Raw genomic sequence first — 26,925 nt, 5'->3', positions numbered from 1 at the left:
TCCTCACACGTCCTCCGTCGTTTCCCTTTCTTCTCCTTCACTGTATGGGATCTCAACCTTCTCTTTCAAGATCACAACAAATCTTTGTTTTACGTCTTTACTTTCTCTCAGTTTATTTGATGTTTGTCTAATCTTACTTTCCTCTCCCCCGTTCACTTCTCCCCCTCACGTCTGGCCTTTAATAAGCAATTCAACCATTAATTAGAGCCTCGTTAGCAGGTGGTTAATACACGGGGATCATAATAATGAGCACACAGATAATGGAAACAGAAAGCTGCCGTCTCCTCCAAACAGAGATGCTAAGGCCCGTGTCTTGTAAAACCGCACACAACGGGGAAGTCGGCATGTGCGTGTTACTGTGTCATGTTGCACTTAGATTACAACAAAAGCACGATGTGATCTACAAGTGTTGCATGCTACAGTGCGACACAGACAGTAACCAATTCCTTAATCAACATGTCACCATGTATGTGAGCGTTTGGCCAGTAATTGAATCACATAAGAATTCTTCTACAGTTCTGATGTTTAATTTAGACACTGAGCGAACAATGTGGAAATGTATCCAATGTCGCAAATATTTTTTTTTTAAATCAAACACCTTTTAAGACTGAAATGATTTCCACAGCAGACCAACCAGCCATCAATTTTTGCAATGCTTCCTGATTTATCTCTGCCAGAAGTGAATGTCTTTATGATGCAAGCCAGATCTTAGTCTGTTTGACTTATAGGAGTGGTGCTGTCTTACTGAGACTCACTGAATACTTAAGGTTTTGATATGCGTCTGCATCCGCAAGTCTGCTAGGGTCTGAATGATTGAAATTTCATCATTAGACGATGAGCAGAAGAGTCCATGTTGATAAAAACTCTTTGTGATGGAGAGGACTCGCCCACAGAGACTCAGTTACAATGCAGTAACTGTCCATGTGCCCTTCAGAGGAAGCATAACGGGAAGTACTACTCGGGTGTCCCTGTGCCTGTGTGCAAGAGTATACTATAAGGCTTTAATGAACAGAGTTAACTTTACGGTAGCTGATAATATGCTAGCAGCAGACCTCTACTGACGTCATATTTTTTGTTTTGCTAATGCCAGCTCTTTATCAATCCCCTTTGGGGTTGCAAAGAAGCGCATCTGGCGCAATAGTCTACCAAAGCAAGCATGTGGAGCTACCTGTTGTGGTGACCCCTTGTGGCAGGAGAGGAGCTGAAAGTCACTTTTTGAATGTCAGCACTTTACCAATTTCACACAGGCCTCAACAGCTAAAACATTTTCCTGCACGTCTCTTTTCCTGCCAGTTCTCGCCATATGTCCTTACACTTGCCCCATGATGACATGAAACATTGGTAGTGGTGCTGAACTTGTTGTAGGGTCGAAAGCATGATTCACAGACACTGTCACCCAGCACAGTGAATGATGAACTTTCCCTGAATGTGATTTGAAAGTTTCTTTTTCATTCAAATGTTGCAGCTACAAATTCCAGGGACGTAAACTCGTGTAACGCTTGCTAATTTGGAGTTGTATGGCGATGCCAGTGATGTTCTTTGGAGTCAGCACTTAATACACTGGATGACATTTTAATATTATTATCATTACTGCTGATATTAGGCACTTCCACAGGTCTCTTTGCTGTTTTATCATTAAGTCCTAACTAATCTAGTACACGGCTGAGATTGTATAAAGTTATGAATAACACCTGCAATTATATTTCAATAACTGATGTTACCAATTAGACATTTTAATACATAAAGCCCTGATATTTTGTAAAGTATAATTGGAATTCGTCCAAACGGGGCTGCATGGCGTCAATGCGTTAGCGCGGTAAGCTTGTTAAAGCGTTAGCGCCGTCCAGTCCCTCGCTAACGGAGATTTGCCACATTAATGCGGTTATGGTGTTAACGTCATTTTGACAAGATTAATGCTGACAGCACTAGTAATTTAATAAATAATCCAGCAGTAAGAAGTCGCTCATTCAGGTGTCACCTGTTTGTAAAATTTAAATAGTTTTATTTAAAAAAAGGTACTTTTAAAAGTTCTTTTTAAGGATCAGTGGAAACATTTCAGTAAGCAAGACTCAAGACGGTATCAAATTCATTTGAATAAATCGTCGAGTGTCAGTGAATGTTGAGTTGTTAGGTCAGTTTCTACTGTACTTCTTAATGCTGTTGCATTAAAAAAAAAAAACTTCCTGAAGTTTTATTGTATCATTGTATCATAAGAATGAGTGTAAGGGAAGTAAAGATATATCAGTCCAGACAGAAACTAAACAGGGCTTTGCTGATGTATCTGGACTCAAAGGACTACAACGAGCCTTTACCGTTAATCACATATGGATAAAAATGACAACACAATAATTGAGTGTGGGGGCCGGACTAGTAATTTCATAGAAAACAGGTTGCTTTTGTGCACGTCTGAGCGAGGAGGGCCTGGGATTCCAGGGCCTGGAAGGAGAAGAGCTCTGAAGAGAGGCTCACGGACCTGCCTCTTTACTATATGAGACAGCTCCAGCCACAAACAGACAAGGTTGTGTTTGGAAATATGTCCTGATCCCAGACACAACAAGTCTTTTTAAAGTGAGCCACACCCAGTCAACTGCTACTTCAACTGCACTCCATTCAGCTTCTGGGAAGAAGAGGAATACAAGATGCCGATTCCTTAAAAGAAATCCACATGGATCAGGGAAAAGGATTAACACATCTCTCTTTTTTTTTATTAATATAAAACATTACATTTTTTACAGAAGCAAAAGAGAAAAAAAAAGAGTAAAATGTTAAAAGAAATGTGCCAAAGTGTAAAGTTTAACAGTAAAAGGGATTGTCAGGAATGATAAAGAGGGGCTATGACTTAAGACGTTGGGTGAAACAGAGAGATTTATAAGATTCAGCCAGACACAGAGCACACGAGCCACTTAAAGTCACTATGGAGTTTGCAGCGAGCCATAAAAATGACAGAGCACATGCATACAAACAGGCAGTGCGCTTTAACTAAAGAAAAGCGTCCCGTGTCTACTCTATAAAAGTGAAATCCAGACGAGGCTTTTTTAGAGCACGACGTTTACTGACATACCCCCAGTTCTGCTGGTGTAAAGATACTTTAGATATACCAAACACTGCAAAGACCACTGAGAAGAGGAACTGTGTGACTGCTGGGACTTTATCATCCTCTCTTAATAATGCATTATCAGGGATTGTAACATCTAGTCCTTTTACTGAATCAGAATGAACTATTAAAGTGGCTGGCACTTTGGACAGAAGCTCCTGTATTTTTTGTTAGTGGTAACCTCCATCATAGTTAATAGTGTATTTACATTTACTGACATAACAAGTAAGTTCAGGTTTTTGTGAGGGTTTGGTTACTCAAAACGCTTCTCCTGCCAAGCATCCGTCCTGAGAAAACATTCCCAGATTGGTTGGTGAGCGGTCGCTTGCTGTTACTAAGTGAAACAGGTCTCAAAGAAATATACAAGAACGTCCTTGCCTGGTTGCCTATTGATTGTGTTGAAGACACCAACTTGTTTGCAAACACTTGCAAACTGCTTGTCGAAGCTGTAGTGAAACTGTGAACAGTGAGGCCCAAACTTCCAGAAACTACCCACCAACTAACTGAGGAACACACATTTTTCCTTAGCAACCAGAGGCTGACAACCTGTCTCTAGGACTTGTGACAAAAGTGTAATATGTGTTATAGCAGCTAAAAATGTAACTGAAAACAATAATATTGACTATAAATCCAGGTCTGTTAGTGAACTAATTATAGTTTAGAAATTTTAGGAAATATGTATTTTATAAAATTCCTTCCATTTTTTCTACTGCTTACTTGCCTCGCTTCTGTCAGTCTGCCCCAGGGCAGCTGTGGCTACAACTGTAGCTTGCCTCCACCAGTGTGTGAATGTGAGAGTGAATGAATAGTGGAATTGTACAGCGCTTTGAGGGCCCCGAAAAGCGCTATATAAATGCAATCCATTATTATTATTACTGTTCCCAACCTGGCTAAGAGACAGAATCTCTCCAGTGTGCCCTGGGTCAGGACTGGGATCTCCTCCCAGTTGAGCATGTCCAAAGCACCACGTTCAGGAGGCATCTGAGTCACATGTCCAAACCACCACAACTGGCTCCTATCAGTGCAGACAAAAATTGGCACTACCCTGAGCACCTCTGGGTGACTGAGATCCTTACCATATCTCTAAGTCTTGGCCTAGACACCCTTTAGAGAAGGATGATTTCTGCTGTCTGTATCTAAAACCGTATTCTTTCAGTCCTTTGCCAGAGCTTCATACCCTTAGCCACAGGTGAGGGGAGGAATTTTAAATCGATTGGCTTTACCTCAGCTTTCTCTTTTCCACAGACAGTAAAAGTGTCTGTATCACTGCAGATGTTGCACCAATCTGCTTGTCAATTTCCTGTTCCACTGTCTAATCTTAAGCAAGTCTATAAGACACTTGAACTCAACTCATTCCCAACTCAAAGTGGGCAATCCACTCGTTTCTATTTGAGAACCTTGGCATTGATTATTGAGGTGGTAATTCTCATGCAAACCACTTCCTACTCTCTCATTTTTTAAAATTATAACGCTCATTCGATTAAGTAACATGAAAGCAGTGTTTCTCAAGCTCTTTCGTCTCTATACAACAATACGGGGACTCATCATATCTGGTGTGTTCAAATTTAAACTTCCAACCCTAACAACTGTCACAAGACAGAGTCGGAACACTGCAGTATACCACTGAAAGCTTTAATAATACAGAGTACTGCTGGACCACACACCTAATAAATGGACACAAATGATTAAAGCTGCTTATAATGAGACCTGTAGAGAAGGGGCATGTGCCACCTTGCATACTTGGATCATAGAATGTGAAGAAATACCTGTTGCTCAGTGCTGAGTGATGTAATTATTAAAGTGTGTGGTTTCCAACACTGACCTTGTGGGTCTGATCGGCACGGTGGGTTACTGTCTTTCTTTCCTCTTCCCAGCGAGCACTGGCCTCTTTTAGCTGCTTCTCCATTGCTGTCTGCAGACGTATCGCCTCCTCCTTTGAATCACATACAGACGTCTGTAGCTCCGCAATTAGCTGTGGGCAAGAAAAGTCAGGTTTTTGACTGATCCTCAAGTGTGTGCAGGACTGACAGAAACTTAAGAGAAGTGGCAGTGACTAAATAAGATCATAACTTGGCTTGCTTGCACTTGGGAACCATTTTTTTTCCTAGTGCAAAGTTAACTTGGAAGTTCTATGTATTTCTATGCTTATGTTTGAAACAAGCGGCATAGTAAAGCGATCAAAGAGAGAAAAGCCTGTTGCCAGAAGCAAAATGCAAAATACGTTCGCTTAACAAAATGCTGTTCTGATTCGTTTCATTTCACTGGGCTTGCAAAAAAAGACTAGTATCAGATGGAAAATGCATTTTGCATTTGCCATGGCTTGGGAAGGCAGTAACAATCACCTTGAAAGACCGCTTTTCCCAGAGTCTCGTGTCTTCTTTTTTGTTTTTTGAGACGAGACAGAAGACACAAAGAAGAGAGAGAGAAAGCGCAAGAGTGAGAAAGAAGAGGGAGTTAAAAAGAAATAGACAGGAAGGAAAAAACAACTTCCTTTTTGAAGAGCGGAGTGACTTTGTGTTGGTGAACTTGCGGTGCACACCAAGATGAAAAGGAAGTGTCTTGGCTTTGAAAACCTCCAGTCAAAATTAACATTCTATTTAAGCCACTGTCAGAGAAAGGCAGAGGAAAGATGAGAGAGTAAGAAAAAAAGAGAGAGAAAGAGAGAGGGAAGGGAGAAAGAGAAAGAGGTGAGGAGGAGGAAGGAGGGTATTGCTGCTGCTTTGGGCTAGACAGATAATTGTTTACCATGTTCAAACCCTGGAGGACTAGCCCCGCTGGAATCTGCACATTGTGTGGGAGTATGGGAGCTAAAGCGGCGCGGGTCGACCACAGACAGAAAGAGACGGCAAGGGCGAAGGGGGGTGGAGGGGTGCTAGGGAGATTAGGCTTATTTAGTCAGTGGGACAGCCACATGAAAGCAACAAATGACACATCATTATGTGAACATCATTTCTGGTCATAATAATTATTTTGCAATATGGATTCCCTGCATTTGCTGGTCTTCAGCCCCGGGGCAGTGGCGGCACTCCAAACTAGTAAACTCAGCTGTCTGTCTTGTTACTCCTGTATATATATATTTATATACACACACACACACACACACACACACACACACACACACACACACACACACACACACGCACGCACGCACACACACTAGCACCTTTTTCACTCTCTGATAGGCAGCCTATAATTGGTCTGGTGAGACTTGCCTATTTTCCCAGCCTGCTAGCATCTCTGTTTAGGGCTAAAGGAAGGCTTGCCTCCTCATGAACCTGAAGTATGGAAAAAAAGAAAGGAGGACAGAAACGAGTCTGTTTACCCACCTGTTTACAAACAGGTGGGTAAACAGGCTACCAGAGGAGAAAGGCTGCTCTGTAATGATACATGAAAAGAACACAAACACTTGTAAGTGCGAAAACTTGGTGGCTGATGCTTAATTTGAGTTGCCCGTTTCCTTTGATAATGATTCCAGTGATTTGACCCCGCCAGCAAAAAAACAGTGTAAACGATAGAACATTTCACTTATTGCCTCTTTGTTTGGTAACATTTCTGCCATAACTGCAGGCGTTCTCCAACAAAGTGTAGCTGTGTTAGCCCCATAAAGCCTGAAATATGAAACAATTGCCACAAAATTCTTAAATTTCATATCTGACTTTTAATTTTGCGACATTTTCTTAAAAAGTTGCTTAAAAATGCATGGTGTTATTTATTCATCACACTGATGATGTAAAAGTCTCAGAACCTCCCAAAAAACTATACCAAATATGACATACTTGTTGTTAAGTTACAGCTTTTAGGCACCAAGTATGTTTTTGGAAAAGAAAAAAAAAAATCACGAAATTTAGAATTTTTCCAATGTATAAACAAACCAAAAGCATTTTTTTTTTGGGGGGGGGGGGGAACGCAGTGTGAAAAAATAAAGTCAGCATGAAAAGATGATGAGCTGGTCCGGATGTTTCTAAACAAGAAAAGGAAGACACAGAGATTCTGGGCCGGAGCAGTGTCTAGCTGTCTGTCTGAGGTTAAATACTATTATTTTTCTATTTGTATATTCAGTACTGTGTTTTGAGCTACGAGTGCACTTGTTGCCAAACGCATTGGTCTGATTGGTCAGAACTGTTTATTCAGAAAAATCAAGCTTGGTCCAACGAAATAAATTCTGCAATTTAATCAAGTGAAATCACGAGATCTGTGTGTGTGAACAGCTGCATTAAGAATAGGTGAGTGCAAAAAATATTTTCAATGCACATAATATTTGCATGAATTTGTGTCTTCAGTCTGCGCAACCTCCCAACCCTCCAGCTTAGGCTTGAAAAGATGAACAAACAACTAAACTTATGTAAAAATGTCCACCAAAGTGGAGATAATGTATAGTGCTACTTTTGGCCAAAAGACATATCAGCATAAACACCTCATACTAACTGTCAAACACATGTGAAGGGGTGATGATTTGGGCTTGTTTGGCAGTCACAGGACCTGGGCACCTTGAATACACTTGAGTCAAATGTGAGAGTCCGAACTTCTACCTGATTCATATACTTGAAATGTGACGGGACCTTAAGAGAGCTGTGCATAAATGAATGCCTACAAACCTCAATGAAATGAAGCAACACGGTCAAGAGGAGTGGGTAAAAATTCTTCCACAAAGATCTGAGAGGCCGAAAAAGCCGTGCTGTTAAAGTTATTGCTGGTAAAGGTGGTGAGGCAGCTGAACAAACCTGATGAATGTAAGTCTTTCAACTTACCGGCTGACATTTGACTGGTGCAGCTTCGAGAGCAAATATTAATTATTATCCAAGGCTAGAAAAGATAAGGAGAATAATTGTGTGCAAATTTGAAGCCTGATAAAATGTTCTGACTTTTCAAACTGGAATGAAAAAGGGGCTGCAGAGAGTTGTGTGAAAAGCTTTTCTTTTCGCATGACCGTATTTACCAGCTAGATATTAATTGGCCAGCAAGTTCACAAAGAAACTTCAGAGCTTTTTTTCTTTTTCCTAGAAACCAGTTGTCTCCTGCATTACTGGAAATGAATATGCTGAGAGTTGTGAAAGAGAGCAAAAGCTCTACTAACAATCAATACAGAAAAGAACCCAAAGTTTAAACAGTGCTGACACATTTCGATTTTGTTTTGATGTGAAAATGTCTCCAAAGGAATAAACCCTGCAGCTGGTCAGTAAATTCCTAAAAGGTCACAGAAAAGCACAGTAAAAGAAAGAAAGAAAGAAAGAAAGAAAGAAAGAAAGAAAGAAACAAACAAACCCCCAACATTGTGTATAATAAATGAAATAATTTTACATATTAATTTCAACCTGTCCTGAACCGTGCCGCCCAGAGAACATTCCCTCCACCTCCCACCTACTTGCGGTCAGGGATAAAGTAATGATCTATCAGCACCAAGACTACCACCCACTGTAACCTGACCATTAAGTGGGCCCTGTTTAGTTCACAGGTCACCCAGGAGGACCACTCGCAGCTAGGCGCTTAACACACAGGACTGGGTAGGAGACACTAATTAGGAGAGCTGTGTATGTATGTGTGTGTGTGCGTGCCTGATTGAAAGAACCAGAGCACAGAGACAAAAGCAGGGAGATAATATACAGAAGAATAGGATCTGCACTTCTGTGCGTATGTTTGTGTGTGTGAATGCAAAGAAACATACATATCAGGCCCCCTAGGATAATGCATGGCATGGTATGTTTTTAATTGGGCTATTAGCTATGCAGCTGAGCTCTAGAGCGATGCTCCCTGTCAGACACTGAGGGGTTAACAACTGGGGTTAGCCTTTGAGGTTCAAAGACCTCTTGTTTACATTTGACTGAGTTGCTCCAAGGGGTGGGAGGGGAAAAAAAAGCCTTCTTGGTTCCACCTTTACCTTTTAAAACAAAGTCGCCCAAGCCCACAACAAATGCTCAGAAATACTCACGCATATTAACATGTTTGCACAGAACCCACTCCTTTAGCATAACCTTTATGTAACCGCTCGCATCAACAGCGGTGTTGAGTTCTGCGCTCTGGGACCATCTTCTAATGTCAGCGAGTGTTGTTTGTTAAACTTATGCCAGCTCTGTGTCCCCAAACCAGAGGATTAATCACTTGTTGCTCGTCTGCGGCGGCCCTGCACCCTCCAAAGCGGGCAGAGGCTAAACTTTCGCACAGCACCCAACTCCTTTTGAAGTTGAGCATTGTGTAACCTAATAAGCTACCGTTTTTCCTCACAACATCTGCTTGTCAACCCCGCTTTCAACTCGGAGCCTCTGCCAACCAACCCGAAATGGGGGAGATTTAAAGAGGAGAAGAAAGAAAGAAAGAAAAACAACAACCTTCTCCTCCCCCTCGTCACCCTCCCCCCCAGCCTTTTTGAATCTCCTCTTTGGGTAACGAGGTGCAATTACGGCCAAATGATTGTAATATTTTAGCCTGCTACATAATCAAGAAGAAACCACTTTTCTTTTTGTAATGTAAACACTACTTAGGGTGTTTTTGGATCTTTGAACTGGTGAGGTGAAAGCTGCCAGAACTTTCTGAGACGTCGTGCTGAATGGCAACGTGTGTCCGAGGAAGTTATATCTGTTTGGACAGAAGAATTAACTCGATTTCATGTGGCCTAAGGACACAAGAAGTAATGTTAAACACATTTCCTGGATTTGAAGTGTAGCCAGGTGATGGACAGACAGGTATGGTATATGAAAAGGACTTTCACCGATATGTTTTCAAGATGTTTCGCCGGCTTAACAGTTTGCTCGGGCTGTGTAGCTCCCATGAGAGAGCCGTAGTACACTTGGGGGCCGCGGCAGCATCACACAAAGAGCTGGACTGCTTGTGTTTTTGCAACTCTTTTTCTTTTTTCTCCCCCTTTTCTAAATCCTGGTGATTGTCCTGTGGGAGGAAAAATCTCTTAAGAGAGTGCCAAGATATTTTATACCCGGGGAATTGTGGCCACTGGGGGGCAGCTGAACAAACTTAAAAGACACAATTGATATATTAATGTTTGGCAAAAGTTTCCTGGATTCGTGTCTGATCACCACATGAATGTAAGTGTAGTGGTTGCACTCATTCCAGCCCTTTCAACTCATGTGTCGGTGTTTGATTGGTGCAGCTTTCAGAGAGCAAATATTAATTCTAATCTAAGGCTAGCAAAGATAAGGAGAAGAATTGTGTGTAAATTTGAAGCCTGATAAAAATGCTCTGACTTTGGACACAGGGATGAAAGAGGGGCTGATAAAAGTCAGATAGCAAAGCTTTACAAATTTCACTCTAATATGAACTTTCGTGCTCTGGCACTGACACGAATGTTCTGCGTGCACTCTCTCGTACATTTGCGCCCGTGCACATGTGCTTAAGAGAAAAGGCCATGGCAGCTTGCAGTGTGTGTGTGTGTGTGTGTGTGTGTCACCACCTTTCCCCCATCAGTACATTTTGTCTGTTCCATCACATAGTCGAGTAGAAAAACAAGAATATGAAATGAAAGGGCAGAAGTGAAAACTGATTACCTGGGCAGATTTGGCAAGCTTCTGACTGTACTCCCTCTCAATCTGCTTCAGCCTGCTGTTGGTCTGCAAGGAGAAGAAGGGAGAGGAGAGTGTGAGAAAGAGATATGCAGACGGGCAGGTTGAGGGACACAAAGAGAGACAGGGTAGTGAAATTCAATCTTCCGTTAGGAAGTGCACAGAGACACATTACCCTCCCAACCTAACCATCCTCTCACACACACACACACTTTTGTGCTGACCTCTGCCTCTTGGCAGTGTGTCCCTGTTGAGCACGCCTGCGGCCCCTTGGCTCCGCGCCACTCCCAGCGCTCATGTGTGCCAGCAGGTAGCGATGGGCACAGTGCACAGTGGGCACCACTCCCCTTTGATCCCCTGCCAACAATTCATCACTTAACAAGACGAGGGGCTACGGTGAGGGGTGGGGGAATTAAAATGTTGCTGCCAATTAGCTATAGGGTAAGAAAAAAAAAGCGAGGGAGACATTTGAGAGAAGCTGGGAAACTAAACAGGGCGGAGACAGAATAGAAGTGAATGGCGATTGTTGCTGGAAGTTTAGTGAGCGTTGCTCGTCTCTTTTGTTTTCCGTTGTTTCTCTATGGGAAGCTAGCCAGCTGGAAGCAAAGGCTGTGTGTTTCTAATGCGAGATCTTTCTCCTTTCAGCTAGCTGTGTTGTGCTGCCAGAGTTTGAATAAGAGGCTGAACTGTGGAGTGAGATAATTAGGTGTGAAGTGCTGGAATTCTACAGGGACATCAGTAGCGGCCTGTATGGACGTGGATGTGGTCCATACAAGTACTAAGGAAACACTAAGGGTTGAATTAATGGGGGAAAGAGGTCATTATGTGAAGGCCAGGCAAAGCTTTTCAGTGGACGAGGATTAAACTTAAGTCTCACATTCTGCTGTAAAACTACAGAAATCAGCATTTATATGCTATATATTATTTAGACGCTTCAGTTGCTATGCCACTAAAAAAGGGGCCACAGTTTAATATATTTCTTCTTCTAAATTCCTGAAAAACACACAACTGTAAACCATCAGCCATGCAGAGATGTATTCAGAAAGTTATTCTAAACTGTAGTAAACATGATTCTCTCTCTTTTGCGCACACAAACACTTACTTGACTCTCCTGACAGCCACTGACAGACAGACAACTCATGAACAAACACTGCTCCGCTGAACACTCCCACTCACAGCCATCAACACCTGAGCTGCGTTTGGACTCCGCACCCCTTCCAAACACTTCCTGACAAACACGGCCGTCCGCTCTGAACGGACACACCTGTCACCACGGAAACACAGAGCCATCACCAAGGATACAAGCCCTGTCTTCCTGCGCCAGGACTCTTTGAGTGGCGGCCCGCTTGTCCCCAGGGGCCCTAAAGCAGCTGATGAGAGCGCGGAGGACAAAGGAGGGCGTAGGAAAGACGAGAGAATGAACTGTCTGTGCGAAAGGGAAACAAATGGAGTTCTTTTTTTACATTTTCTGTCTCAGCTCTGCTCCATATTGTGAGTGACTCTGTTATAATAACAAATATTTGTGTATTGTTCGTGTTCTATATTTAGAAAAATTTAAAAAAAAGATGAAAGAAGAGTCTTAAATGTATCTATTTCTCCATTTACACATAATCGTCTCTACAGTTAATTTAGGTGATGTTTATACTGCACAATGTGAGACTGTAGGTTCACATGTACATGGGTTTAAATTTACAGTGTGTAAAATTTTCACAGCTAGACCAAGATTCAAGTTGACGTCAGTAGACTGCAAAGTGCAGTAAACTGAGTTGTGTTTTCTTGCCCCTCGAACATGTTTTCAACAGCCAAGAGATCAAAAACATTAAATTTAAACTGCACCCCATAATGGCCCCAGCTGGCTGGAATGTTTCTATTACTGCTTGGAGGCGATCCAGATTCAGTCCACTGTTTACCTCAGCTGTCAATGCTGGATGAGTAGTGTCCACCTTTATTTACTCAGGAGGAAGCCGGGAATCTTTGTCAAAGGACTGTAATATAATTTGATGAGTCCGTGAAACTCACTTCTGACCCACGACAGTCACACTGAGGTGAGTTGTTGAAGATATCCTGAACTACTGGTAAGCGCTGCTATTAGCCTCTGTTAGCTGCTGCTAACTGCCTTTAGTGAAACTTTCTTTGAAGTGGACTCAGACACTTGGCGAATAAACTCTCATATGAATCTAATTAAACTGTTTATCAGAAGGAAAAAACTGAAACTGGTTAGCACTATTGCCTCAGCAAGAAGGTCCTCAGCAGGTTTTCCCTGTTTGTGTAGGTTCTCTCCAGGTACTTGGGTTTCATCCAACAGGTCAAAGATATGGGAGAGTGGGGTGAAGGTAACAGGTGATTTTAAATTGTCAATAGGTGTGAATGTGAGTGTGAATGGTTGTCTGTCTGTCATTGTTAGACCTGTGACAGACTGGCTACCTGTCCAGGATATATCCCACCTTTCACCCTATGACAACTAGGATAGGCTCCAGCCCCCCGGCGACCCTGATAAGGACAAGTGGAAAAGAATAAATAGATGGATAAGAAAGACAAGTGAGATTTTTAGGACACTCAAGTCTAACATTAGCTGGTATGATGTTAGCTTGTAACCAGCTGTTGTGGTTTAGCTATTTCTTGTCAAGCGGAGACGGAGTGTCACATGTCTAATTTGCTGACAACAAGGAGTTGTGACAACACTGGGAATAAATAAGCATGTTTATGGACATTTTTGCCCTGACTTTATATTATGAGATAAGGCTTGAGATGCAAAGGAAGAGTATGACATTTTACACAGATGCCAGTGGTGCTGTCTCTTTCCTTCGTGGTTTTGGTGAAGATGACCCCTCCCCCGATGATAAAACATAGATATGATCCTTTATAACTTCAGCCTGAAAATGCAGGTGTCTCTACATAAAATGCGATCAGTTGGAAGGGAGCTGTCCTACCTGGTCACTGTATTCAAATATAGTAAGGGAACATGGCAGCCTTCACAAACCAATGCCAACCAACTCCCATTTATTTTTAATACATTAATTATAAGTTTGAGAATGAATCAATTTGTTGGAAGATCTAATTACACACTATATATCCTTATTTTCCATTAAATGACCTCAAATTACTGACTGTACCTTTAGCATGTGGTCATACTGACACACAAACAGGCTCAGATTTTTTATAAAATCACAAAGAGCTTGCTACTAACTTATTCCTTTTACCTGAAGTCACTCGGGGGATTTCAGCAGGAAGTATTATAAAAAAGTATTTAAAAAAAACTTCAAACATTATAAACCTCTACCATCTAAACACACATAAAAATGGACAGAAGTAGAAGAAAATATGGATAGTACACGCAGTGAAAAATACCCCATTTGGACTGTGACAAATACAAAGGGAAAACAGTGCTAAATTAAAAGCCCATCCATATGTGTGTGTCTGTGTGAGTGTGTAAGAACTTTCAAAGAGAGTACCTGCGCCCTGCCAAAGGCATTTTTGCGCTGAAGGCACTTTGAGGCTGTATCAGGCTCTTCAATCGCCTCTTAATCCTAGCGGTGTGGAGTGCAGCTGCTTTGAAGTGTGTTCGTCTTTGTGTGTGTGTGTGCGTGCGCAGATACCAGTGTGTGCTAAAGAAAGTGGAAGTAGATCTGAAGGTAAGGCATGCACCGCTTACCAGGACTTAATTAATAATCTGCAATGGGAAGCAGGCCAAACACACACATAGACACGGGCACACATGGATACATGGGCACACTTAAAAAGGATGGGGACATGAGTGGCACAAAGAAAGCGAGGGGGGGGGGGACTTTCTCTCACACACTTAACGATACGCACACAAGTCACACTTATTCAAACAGACACAGCAGACAAACAGGATGCATGAAGGCCAAACACACATCCAGAGTTTGATCTGTTGCTGGAAATGAGATTTGCTCAAGGTGTGCAATCCCTTTGTTCACAACAGACGGCTGTATTCTTGCTAAAGGAGGAAGCAGCTAAGGTAAACATTTCTTAGTGTAATCAATGTAGTCACTGCATGGTAATGTTTGTGTCACAGTTTTCAGCAGTAGAAAACACATCAAATGTTCAAACTTTACTAAATTAACGAATAACGAATTTCATACATGCAAAGCATTTCAAAAAGAAGTTGGGATGTGTTTCATCACCTCTCCTTATAACAAAAATCTCAAAGTGCTTGAACTAAGGAAATCAAAAGCAAAATGGTATCCCATTCCCACAAGTACCTTTTACCTAGACTGTACCGAAGCCAATTTAACACCTGTACTTTCCTTTTTTTTCTTTGAAGCTTTGTTTTTGTGCAGAATGCAGTTTGGTATTGTTTTACTGAAATAAACAATGTCCACACTGAAAAAAAGCTACTGTGGATGACTGCGTAGCTTCTCCCCCCAAAAAAGGAAAAAGCATATTGTTGGAATATATTCCATGAACTGGAGCCTATCCTAGTTGTCAGGGGTAAGAGGCGGGGTACAAATTGGATAGGTCACAGTCTATCGTGGGGCCAACACAGCCAGACAATCATGCTCATTCACAGTCAAGTAATTTAGAATCAACCTAACCTGCGTGTAATTGGACTGTGGGAGGAAACTGGGGTACCTGGAGAGACTCTAAACAGGTACAAGGAAGACAAGCAATCTCGCTCTCTGCGACCTTCTTGCTGTGAGGCAACAGCCCTAACCACTGCACCTCTGTGCACACTACATATTATAACCCTGATGCCTTTCCCAAATATCCATCTAATGCTAATCATTATGCATTGCCAACGTCTAAACTCTTAGCACTGACAACAAGCAAGGAGCTCCATCTCACTAGAAAGAAAGTTTTCCAATTTTTGATTCTTCAGACCTCAGGAAAGTTTTCTGCTTTGCTACTATGCATGTTTGTTTTCTTTTGCATTCGTGCCACATTGTACTTATGGCAGCAAAGACAAACTATGTTCAGTTATTTTTATATGAGTTCCTGAGTCCATGCAATGATTTATTTCTTTTTTGTTTTGCAGTACCGCCTGAGGACCAGATGGTCACAGACAGCCAATATTGGTTTTCAGCCTTGTCCCTTGTGTACAGAGATTTCTCCAGATTCCCTCAATCTTTTAATTACACAATGCACCATAGATGATGAAATTCCCAAATTCTTTGCAATATGTTGCCCAAACAGTCTTTCACAGAGAGGGGTAAACCACTCCCTATCTTTACTTCTAAAAGACTCAGCCACTCTGGGATGTTCTTTTAGCACTCAGTCATGTTACTGACTAACTTGATCCACTGCGAGACATTTCCCACTTTGTTTTTAAGCACGATGTGACTTTTCCAACTTTGTTTTTGCAAAGAATTGCTGTCAACAAGTTCTAACTGAGCATATATTTCAAAGAACTAGAACATTCCTTAGTTTCACCACTTAATTAAAAATGGGGTTTAAATATCTTGCAAATCATTGCATTTGTTTTTATTTACATTTAAAACAGCAATCCCAACTTCTCCGAAAACAAGGTTTTATTTCCAAAATCTCTTCCATCTTGGACAGGATATTGCTTCCATATGGCATTTTTCTGCGATGTGTTTCCAATCATCTCACATTGCTAAAGAGCAATTATGGTTTTCAGCATCGTCCTAAAGCTGAACTCTGACAAAAGGCACAAAACTAAAGTCAATACTTGCTTACGCAAGGATGATATCACAAGACACATCGAAAGGACACAGTGCGGACTCCAATCCGAAAAGTGGTTAGGTAAAAAGCCGGGACGTTACAGTGAGTTACAACATGTTCTCTTAATGGCTGTTGGTGGTTCAACCCTGCATACAACAAGTTGTGTACGACACGCTGGGGAGCAGATTTGTGGGGGTTCGTTTGTTGAAGGAAAGAAAGCGATTTCAAAGAGAAGCTTTTCTCCATTGCTCCACAAAGCCTTCAGTTTTAGTGGCAGCAGTATTTGTAAGCATTCAAAACGATTCTCTGTTCACCGCGCATGACTCTCATAACAATTTGAGTTCAATCTGCTAGTGAGGGAGAGCTGGGAGATGTTATTTGCTCGTTTGTCTGTAATCATTGCTGTCTTGCTGCGCTCGCCTGTGTATCTGCGTGTGCGAGAGAGAGTTGCTGCTGTAATGACAAGAGGCTTTATTTCCATTTCACAGTTTGCCATCACTGCCTGTCAGTAGTGATTCTCTTCATCCCTGCTGCTAACTGTCAGTGCCGCTTCATACACAGCACAGAAATAATGCATCACGGGCACGCACAGGCAGATAAACATACATCAAATACGCAGACACACGCAACATCCCAAATGTTCAGTGATTACACACTCCACCAGCTGGATCTTTATAACAGAAAACCAATTATATCCTTTTGCCATCAGTGTGAAAGGGATTAAAACCTAACCTACATCTTAAGGCTGGGATTAAAAAAAAAGAAGTTTGAGGATTTAAACGCTTCGAATGCTGAATCAGATGCTGAAAGTGTCTCAGTCATGCTTTCTGTGCCCAGATTTGTGCGTTAACTGTTCACAGGCATTGGTCTTAACTTGAGTTGACAGTCAAGCTGTGACTTAACACAAGAACACGCAGAATCGTCTCAGTTATTCACTGAAATCTCGCAGAGTCGCAATGAAATTCGGTTTAGACTTCTCTGTGTAGGTACATCTCTATTTATGTCTTCAGTGTATTTTGGATTGATGTTACTGATGTTAAGGTGCAGCATGATTTTCAGTTGAACTGAGAGATTTTCCCCTTCGCTACACACACACACAACTAAAAAACAACAACATAGTGGTGTCCCACTTAAAACTCCACTTCAAACCAAAGTGTAATCTATAGCGTGCAACAAGATGGGAGCTGCCTGACGCCATGTTTTAATGCGATTGGAAAAAAGTGTGTCGCTTCCCTCCCTCCTCTTGGATGACTTCAAAAAGTGAGCGAGGGAGCTGTGTGATGTTTTTTTTTTGGGATGGCAGAGCTTTTACTTTGACTCTTTCATCTGCTGGGTGACTCACTCGCTCGCTCTCTCCCTCCCTCTCCGCCGCCGGGCCCGATGGTGCACTGAGGAAACGAGGAGCTCGCAGAGATCCGGGCATGCGCGCACGGAGCTGTGATGCCAACATATACCAATGGAAGGCAAATCCAAATTTAGCCAATAATCTGCACAAAACATCTTAAACTTTACCCTCCACCCCTCCCCATAAAATCAGACCCCTTGCCTTGCCCCTCCAATCTCTTTGTCTCCCGGTTAGTCTGTCAGTGTGAGGTGAATGTGGGCCCTGTTTGATCATCCCCCAGCCACTGGTTTTCTCCTCCTCGCCTAATCCATGACCGACTGAATAATATGATTTGGTATATCTCCAAATGGCAGAGGACCAACCTAATAAGTCAGCAACGACAGGAGGCAAGAGAGAAGAACGAGACGTAGCTATGACAAATACAATGACAACAACCTTGTACCACCATCTTCCGGCTGAGAGAGAGAACAGTAAGCTCTCTGGAGGTCAGGATCAGAGCTAGAAAGAATGAATGGCTTCACGTGGATAAAATATGAACGAATGTATTCAAAACCAACCAAACAAACAAAAAATTAAACAGCTATCACATCTTTCTGAGTCGCGACGTGGAAGCTGAGACTTGTCTATAGTTTTAGCACCAAAAGACTGTGTTCTCCAAAGAAATGAGACATTTATGGACCAGTTTATGGCTGATAAACACTCATAATAATGATGATAACAAATGCAGTCCTCTAAAACACCACCGGTGGAATATTTCTGTGGCTCACTGTCACGTTAAGATATGCTTCACGCTTGCAAAAATTATAAATCTTTTACCTCAACTGCTATTCTGTTTGAGCAGATTTCTTTTCTCACGTTTTATGCAGTAAGCTGCTAATTTCCTACAGGCACGCAGAAAACGGGCACGTAAAGATTTACACAAACATTTTAAATAAAGAAAGCCAAAAAAAAAGTCTGCCAATTGGAGTTGTAAATTCTCTGAAAATTAGGAAAATCAGCCGTGTGCTTGTTTTGTACTAAAAGCATCTTGGGTGGTCTGATCACAAGTGCACGGCTCTAAATATGGATGGGAATGCAACACAGTGAAGGCACATCAGGATCCAAACAGTCAAACCACATTCGGTCAGGGGTGCATGCGTCCACACATGGAAAGTTGTGTGAAAGCAGATGCGCGCACGGCCACATAAAAGTCTGCACAGTCAGCGTAGTGCACAGCACAACAAACAAAACTTATATACACATGAATTCCTTGGTGCAAACAAATTTTTAAAAAGGTTTTCAAAGTTTGTAGCCAAGCTGAAGCACCCAAGGCCTGCAGAAACCCTGTTCTCCAGATGTAATACTGAAAACAAAAGAAAAACCTCATTTTAAAGGGATTGCAGCAATTTTCTACAAATTAAAATGAAATGTGAGTGTAGATCTGTATACGCTCTCTTAAGACTTGAAAGTATATGAAAATCATTCCAGCTAAAATGATTTCTAAAGGGAAAGATTTGGAAAATCAGGGATCAGATATCAATAATGTGTCGAACTATTTAGTTCAGTTCTGTGTTATTCTATCTTTATATCACCAAATAATAGCAGGAGCTAGCAGGTGAGCTAACATAGAGGTCAACAAGTAGCTCTGCTATACCACCAGCTTTTCATTATATGTGTGCAAAACTGTAACACCTAACAGCAAATCGTGGTCAAATCAGTTGTCATGACTGAAAAATACCGGCAGCGGCCAGTGCTAAAAATCAGCCTCACAGCAGACACACCTTTGGTATCAATTTTAAAATCCTACATCGCCTTGCTGTTAAGTTATCGCATTCACAAGATTTTCAGAAAACCTGAAAACTAGTCCAATATTTTTAGTAGATGCACTAATGTTATTAATTTCAAACTCCTCAAGTTATCTCATTCTCAAATTTGGGTGTCCATGTCATTGGCCTGCCTGTTTGCCCAGCAGAGTGACAATAATACCCCATCAGCCTTTTATGTCCGAGGGGTAAAAAACACAGTCACTACTGCTTTGAAAGGAAACGACTCTAATGCAAATAAATTCACAGCACCTGATAAATAGCGCCATTACACTTTTACATTTATTATTGTATTCACTTTAGTTCACAAAAAAAGTTCAGTAAATTAATATTCTTTGATGTTTTTGGACAATTTATGTTACGAAATTAGGAGATCAATGTTCAAGGCTGAGCCTGATGTTGCCTTACGTGTAAAACAATGATTCCCAGTCACCTTCTCAGACGGGAGAATACACCTTATTATACTTATTATACACTGAATATCAGATGCGAGCTTGGTATCAGCAGAAAGGTATCTGTATCAGACTGAAGGTTGAAGAAGTCGGATTATATATCCCTGCTTTGTATGAAAGATATTCTCAATTCCTAGCTGTTTGCAGTTAACAATGCAAAATAAATAAATAGATAAATACTGGCGGCTGCCAGTGTTACCTGGCAGTATAATCTTTAGCTGGTTCTTTAAGTTTAAGTTCTAAAATACCAGATCATCTCTTAGCAGGTTAAAAGATGTTCCACGCTTATTGTTTAATGTTAAAAAAATGAGCATGAAATATCTTTTAAATCCTCTGCAATCAAATTTTGCCCTGACCTGAAAATCCATACAGTTTTAGCAATTTAACAGCAGAGGGGTTATTATCATTCAGCCTGAAACAGTGGTGTACAGATTATACTGCACCATTGAGAAACCTGGGGAATAGAAAAGGGATGAATTGAACTAGGGTAGCATGGTGGTGCAGTGGTTAACACCACAACAAAAAGGTCCTGGTTTGAATCCACCATCTGGCTGAGTCCTTTCTGTGTGGAGTTTGTATGTTTTCCTCATGTCTGCATGGGTTCCCTCCAGGTACTCTAGATTCCTCCCACAGTCCAAAGACATGGAGTTAGTTGGGTTAGGTTAACTGGTGACTCTACATTGCCCATAGCTGCAAATGTAAGTGCAAATGGCTTTCTGTCTCCGTCTACAACACACTAGTGACCTGTTCAGGGTGTTGGATAGGGGGGTTACAAAGAGAAGCCTCTTCTCTCAAAAAAGAACATCTCAACACAGCACAGGTTTGTAAAACCAGATCTGAACAAACAACCAGATTTCTGGAACAATGTCCTTTGGACAAATGAGAATAAAGTAGAGATGTTTGACCATGATGGACAGCACTATGTCTGGGGATATCAAAACACAGCATATGAGAACAAACAGCTCGTACCTATTGTCGAGCACAGCACTGGAGGGGTGATGACTTGGGCTTATTTTGCAGGCACGGGACCATGAATTGATCTGTATGCCAAAGTATTCTAGAAAAAGACGTGCGGCCATCAGTTTGGCCCAGAGTGGATCATGCAGCCTCAGCATGATTGAAATGCTGTGGCATTTAGGAGAGCTGTGCATAACTGAATGCCCACATACCTCAATGAACTGAAAGCAAGACAATAAAGAAGAGTGAATGAAAATTCCTCCAAAAAAATTGAGATTAATAAAGTCATACAGAAAATGATCACTTCAGTTATTGCTGCTAACTGTGGTTCTACAAGCTGCTGACTAAAAGGATCTGATTAGTTTTTTCTGCTTCTGCATTTTCACTTAGCTTTTGTTGAATAAAAAAAACATTGCAATAAAATATGTGTTGCTGTTCACCTGAGGTATTTAAATTAGTTTGGGATCTGCTAAGGACCAGATTATTAAAAAAAAGAGAAGTCCTGGTATGTAAAACCTTGGAATTGAAATAGGGTGCACTTTCTTATTTTCATCACTATAAAAGGCTTATACATTTGCAGCATCGCGCCAGTGAGCGAAAACACAAAACAAAGCCCCAGTTCCAGTTAGGGGATACAGTCTCATTCACCTTCTGAAGCTAGGTAGCTTTCAGAGGAAAACCTCTCAGGTTAAAGTGAAAAACGTCCTTGAAGCAAACAAAAACACCTGTGAAACTAAAGAGACCAATTGGAAGGCACAGGCCTCCATGGTGTAGCTGTCTGATGCTCAGCCTGTGTGCGCCTGTGTCAGAGGATGACTGAGCTCTGTAGTGCCTTTCATGTCATGGACATCACATGGGGCACAGCCAGGGGGAAACTAGTGCAGTGACAGGAAGCAGTGGTTGGCTACTGCATGCCAAAAAGCTGCTTTCTCATTGGCTGACTTTGCCTTCAGGTAATTTTGTCACACTCGGTTAGTTTTTGATGAAATTCCCCGTTCCTTTGATGTGGGGTGCAAGTGTGCATGCACATGGACACTACCCTGTGCATGCACACACAGTCCTTTTCTACTACTTACCCATGGAAAGCTTTTTTTCTCCTTCATTTTTAATGTACACGTGTTGGTTATACCAACAATTAAAATAATATGAGAAAGAAGCTGGTGTATGTCATACAGATGCAACAAGGAAACTCAACATGTCTCTGTATTTATGCGCCCTCTCTTTTCTACCGGTACACATTCATGCAGATATAGTCAGGTCCACACAACCATATTAGACAAAATTCACACATCTAACCTCTTCTTGCAGTTCAAGGTGCTTTACTCTCCAGACTAAAGGTGAATATAAATTTTAATTTCCAAATTTCATTAAATTCCTATCAAACCTGAAGCCTCCTGATCTTTTGTCTTTCATTGTCTCAGAACTCTTGGCTGTATTAGCAAGCAAGGTGTGGCTATACATGGATATATACAGTTGTGTGGGGTGAAGACGTCCAACATAAAGACCTTTTCTCCACTAGACAAATGTCAAACTTCATATCCCTATTAAGCACCAGGTGGGGGGATTAATTAGGCATATTACCGTGATCACGACTACATTGTAATGCAGTGTAGTATTCTGATAATATCTTATTGTGGGGTGTGGGGTGAGTTCAACTTCTACTAAGCACTGAGTGCAAATATAGCTGGTGTTTGACAAGAACCTGTTCATATGCATGTGGTAAGAAACTGTGCCTCCAAGCTGCTTAGCGAAGGCTTCTGGTTAAAACTAACTATTTACAGAAAGCACAAACATTATAAGTCTTGCTAGAGCTTGAAGGAAGGGTTAAAGATATCGGTGAAGACTGAGAGAGAGAGGGAGAGACAGAGAAATGGAGGGTGGAGGTGTAGGGTAGAATAAAAAAGTCAAATAAGGAGGTGGTGTGCGTAAGAGGCAGGATTCATGCTCACTGTAGCCCAGAGATGAGGCGTCTTTATCAGGCACAGAAGCGGCTTCACAGACCCCTCAGTGCAGAATAGAGATTGAGAGGTCTGGGGCTGTGTGTGTTCACACATGTGCATGTATGTGTGTACACACACACACACACTAGCAAAGATAAGCTTCAATAGCATCCAGTCTAACACACCTCCACACACCTTTTCCTGAGCCTGCTTCCATCACTTTTCCTTCTCTCCTTTCCTTTTTGGTGATCAAATGCATTGAACTATCTCAACGTCTGATCTTATCTCCTCTGATTTCCTGCTTCTCATCATTTCATTCCAGAAGCTTTGCCCGTCTACTCCCAGAACCTCCACCAAAACACCGCTCCCCCACATCCCCCCCTGTATCCATCGCTCTCCCTTTCTGTCTCTCCCTTAAACGCACGTGTCTTTGATGAGAATCCATTCATGGATTTAATGGATTTCTCTTGCCTCTTTTTTTTCTTTTTTCAGAATCTGGGAGATGGGTTAAAAAAATATATAAATATATATATATAAAAAAGAGGGAAAGCTGGCCTGCTCAGCCTCTGCTTCCAAGAGCATGGTGGACTGCAGAGGACAGCATTTCTGTCTGCATCAAAAGAATGAGAAATTTTCAGCTTACAAAACAGGGCGAACGAGTCAATATGGATCTGAGGTCTGGCTGACTTCAATTGCATGTGGGAAAAAAAGAAACAGGGTGTAAGAAATAGTAAAAGTTTTCCCTGCCCACTGCAAAGTCAAACTTGGAGACAGATAAGAAAGTACAAAAAAAAAAGGAAAGTAAGATGTTCAACCTTGGTGAATCTTTTTTTGAAGAATCAACGTTGAGCTGACAAAAAGGATGGAGAAATCATTAATCTCTTCATGAAAGTGAAACTAGCGCATTGCTGATAGTGTTATCTGTCTGAGTTCAACGCAGCTTTGAATCCACTCCAGACTGCCCAGCAACTGTGGGTCATTTTTTTTCTTGCGTACATAAAAGACCAAAGACACACAGAGGAATTAAAGCGGGGCCTAAAAGATAAAACAACTTTTAGCTGAAAAACAGCCTTCGCATATCCAAAAGGGACTGATAGTAAATAGCGTGAGTTCTTCAAATAAAGATTACGCTGTCGTAAGCACACTCTCTTTCTCGGGTCTTTCTCGCTTCAGAATTACTGATTCTGTTTGCCATATGGAGCCAAAATGGCTGCCTGGGTGCTTCGGAGGTCCCTGCATTCCGGGCCTAATGCTGCACAGCTGGTGTGGGATGGTGTTTAATGAAAAATGCTCTCTTTGATGGGCCCTGCAGTAAGGATTAGTTTATGATCAACACCACCTTAGGTCAGCTTCCTGCTAGGCAAGCACAAGATTATGAGCGATTTCGCAACCGTGGGTCCAGCTTCTAAGGCGGCGAACGAACGAATATGACAGAGAGAAAGTAAAAAAGCACAAAAGCAAGAAAAGAAGATGGATAGTCGATGGAAGATTTCATTGAAGTACTTCCTGGTGCGTTAGGAATAGTAAAAAGCAATGCTGCACAATGGCTCTATTGAAATGCTGCGGTTTTCTCTCTACAACTGACCTTGCACATTTCAAAACAGTATATTCCATGATGATAAGTGGGTTACCCCAAAGACCCAAAAGTACAAATAGTTTTGATTTTGACAGCACTTATTGCCCAACTTTTTGTTTAGGCATATTCGGTTGATTTGATTGAGCAGTTCAGGGAAATCTGTCCTTAGGGTCAGATAACATTGGCCCATTTGTATTCTTAGCCAAATGCTCCGACATTTAAAACAGTTTCCCAGACTCGCTGCAGCCACAAACGTTCTTTACATTACCTGACCAAATGTAAGCAGTCAGGACTGGACACTGAGCAGTTTTTAACATGCCAGCTTTCTAGTTCGAAGTCTGATGTCCGAGTGAGCCTGTGACAACAGATCGAGAATTCACAGAAAGCAAGTGGACGCCGCGTGTCCCGCCTCCTGCGCGTTTTGCCCATGCAGTACTCTCACCTCAACCAAACTGCTCTGCAGCAATGAGAACGTGCTTGGAGTGAATGTCCCCCATTATGAAAGGGCAACTTCGTGCAATGTTCAGACTAAATACCCAGGGTTGTTGGATAAAATCTCCTAATAGCAGGAGATGAGGTGCCTACCAAAGATTTTAAAGACTTCGTTGTTACACCAGAAACTTTGCTAGAGCAACAAATCAGGTTCAGTAGATCTAACAGCTGATGTGAAAATGAGAATCACTGTTTTTAACACTCAGCCTCCAAAACAAAGCTTCTGCATCCCATCTTTCTTGACTTCAGGTACTGTTTTTAAGCACAAGGCTTCTATGAAACCCCCTCTCTTTTATACAGGTATACAACCTCTTCAGTTCATCCTCTTTTTCTCAAATTCACTGTTTAAATTATTCGAGATGTTCTGTTGCTGCTTTTAATGTTTTCCCAGGTTGTTTTCTTCTTTGACTTTTGGAAAACATGCAGATTCCCCACACCTCCTTAACCTTTACTACTCCAGGCATTCCAGTATTCATTCACCCAGTCAAAACAGAGTTAAAAACCCATATCTTATACTTTCTCACCTTCTCATGTGCAGCATCCTTCTCCTGCTGGTGGTTTCTCTCGAGCCGGTCCAGGGATGCCTGCTTGTCCAGGGTTGCTCTTTGCTTTTCCTCCTCCTGGAGCAACGCCATCTCGGCCAGCTGCTGCTTATGCTGGGCATGGGCCTTCTTGAGGTCCTCACGTAGCTCTGACAACTGGGCCTCCAAATCTGCAATTGTCTGGACAGAGATAAAAAGAAACCTGCTGAATTAAGTAAATTAAAATTAATGTCCAGTAATTTTTCCCCTCTATGTGTAGAAGGCCTTCTGCTCAGGCTCACACTGCATTTTGCAAAGGTGATTACTTTCAGATTTGCTGAGGTCATTATTTGAAGCTTTGGCCATGTTCAATATGAGTGTCCCACCATTGTAACACTAAGTACATCACAAAAAAATAAAAAGTCCACATTTTAAGTACAGGTTTCTTGTATTTCTGTTTACTGAGAATTGCATATTGAGGGTTTTTTACCATCTGTGTTGTCATGGTCCTGGATCTTAGACCCAGGGTTTAGAATTTTTGTGGGTTCATGACTGCTTTTGGTTTTGGGAATGAATTGTGTTTGAGTTTTATTGTTTGTTTCTTTTGTAACACCGGCTGTACTGTTGATACTTTTGCTTGATGTCATTTATATCTTCCAACAGAGCGTGTGCGTCTTGGTGAGGCAGTTTTTAGTGAGTTCCCCTTTGTGCTCCATTCTGTTCCAGTCAGTGTTTTTCTCCTTCAGTGTCAAATTCAATTCAATTTTATTTCACAACAACAGCTGCATCAAGGCACTTTATATTGACTTTGCATTAATGGAGAGAAAACTCCAACCCCAACAATCCGATGGAATCCTGTGAGCAAGGATTTGGCAAAAGGGGGAAGGAAAAACTCCCTTTTAATAAGAAGAAACCTTCAGCAGAACCAGGCGCACGGAGCCATCCGCCATGCGATGAAGCCCTTACCCCTCTCTCGACCTCTCTCAGCCTTGACTTTGCTCCGAAGAACGTTTTAATAGCACTGCCAGTGAGAGTCAACATTACATAGTAAGAATGCTAATAAGTACAACCCTCCACGGCCCATGAAACACCAGAAATAGACTGGTCTGACATGCTGTGAAGCTGCATCTCAAGAGTTTGGGAGATGTCAAAAGGAGAAGATAAGTCTACTGTTTTGTCAAACCTACATCACATATTTGGGATGATGGAGACTATCTGCAAGAAATACGGGTGGGGGACTTTACATTGAAATGCGCCTTATATCCTTACAGGTACTTGAGTTAGCTGTATTCACATACATTCAATACTGTAAACAGCAATGGACAGAAAAAAATAAAACACCTCGCAGGCATATTGTAATCATTTTACACAAATTACAAGCAATGAGTAAAGCGCATTGTAGTTAAGTGTAGGTGGATCTAAGATGAATTGCAGTGTTTCACACTTCCCTACCTGTATTGCATGTATTCCCCAGCTATTGCACATCCTCATTACTCTCCTTGGCTTTTTTCTTTTTACCGGTACTCCTCTTACTGTGGTTTGCACTGTGCGCTCAGGCTCCTGCCCCCTCCCGCTCCTCAAAAGCCTGGGCATCC

General features: G+C 41.7%; 1 protein-coding gene and 1 long non-coding RNA gene across 5 annotated transcripts in view; one reads left to right on the top strand and one right to left on the bottom strand.

The window, feature by feature from the left end:
- The window catches only part of cep112 (centrosomal protein 112), a 145,306-nt gene that overhangs the window by 25,901 nt on the left and 92,480 nt on the right, over positions 1-26,925 (bottom strand). For all 4 annotated transcript variants that reach the window (XM_080905363.1, XM_080905365.1, XM_080905362.1 and 1 more), the window contains 3 exons: positions 25,334-25,531; positions 10,588-10,650; positions 4,917-5,066 (listed from right to left, as the gene is read on the bottom strand). In XM_080905363.1, the coding sequence (XP_080761489.1) occupies positions 4,917-5,066; positions 10,588-10,650; positions 25,334-25,531 (411 nt within the window). The remainder of the gene's footprint in view (positions 1-4,916; positions 5,067-10,587; positions 10,651-25,333; positions 25,532-26,925) is intronic.
- LOC308411466 lies at positions 11,986-15,858 on the top strand. Its single transcript, XR_013974379.1, has 3 exons — positions 11,986-12,093; positions 12,560-12,647; positions 15,599-15,858. It is a non-coding gene; the product is annotated as an uncharacterized lncRNA (long non-coding RNA).

This window comes from Rhamphochromis sp. 'chilingali' (genome assembly GCF_963969265.1).
Source record: "Rhamphochromis sp. 'chilingali' genome assembly, chromosome: 15".
NCBI lineage: Eukaryota > Metazoa > Chordata > Actinopteri > Cichliformes > Cichlidae > Rhamphochromis > Rhamphochromis sp. 'chilingali'.
The sequence above is the reverse complement of the archived record's forward strand: the minus strand, read 5'-3'. Positions and strand labels throughout refer to the sequence as shown.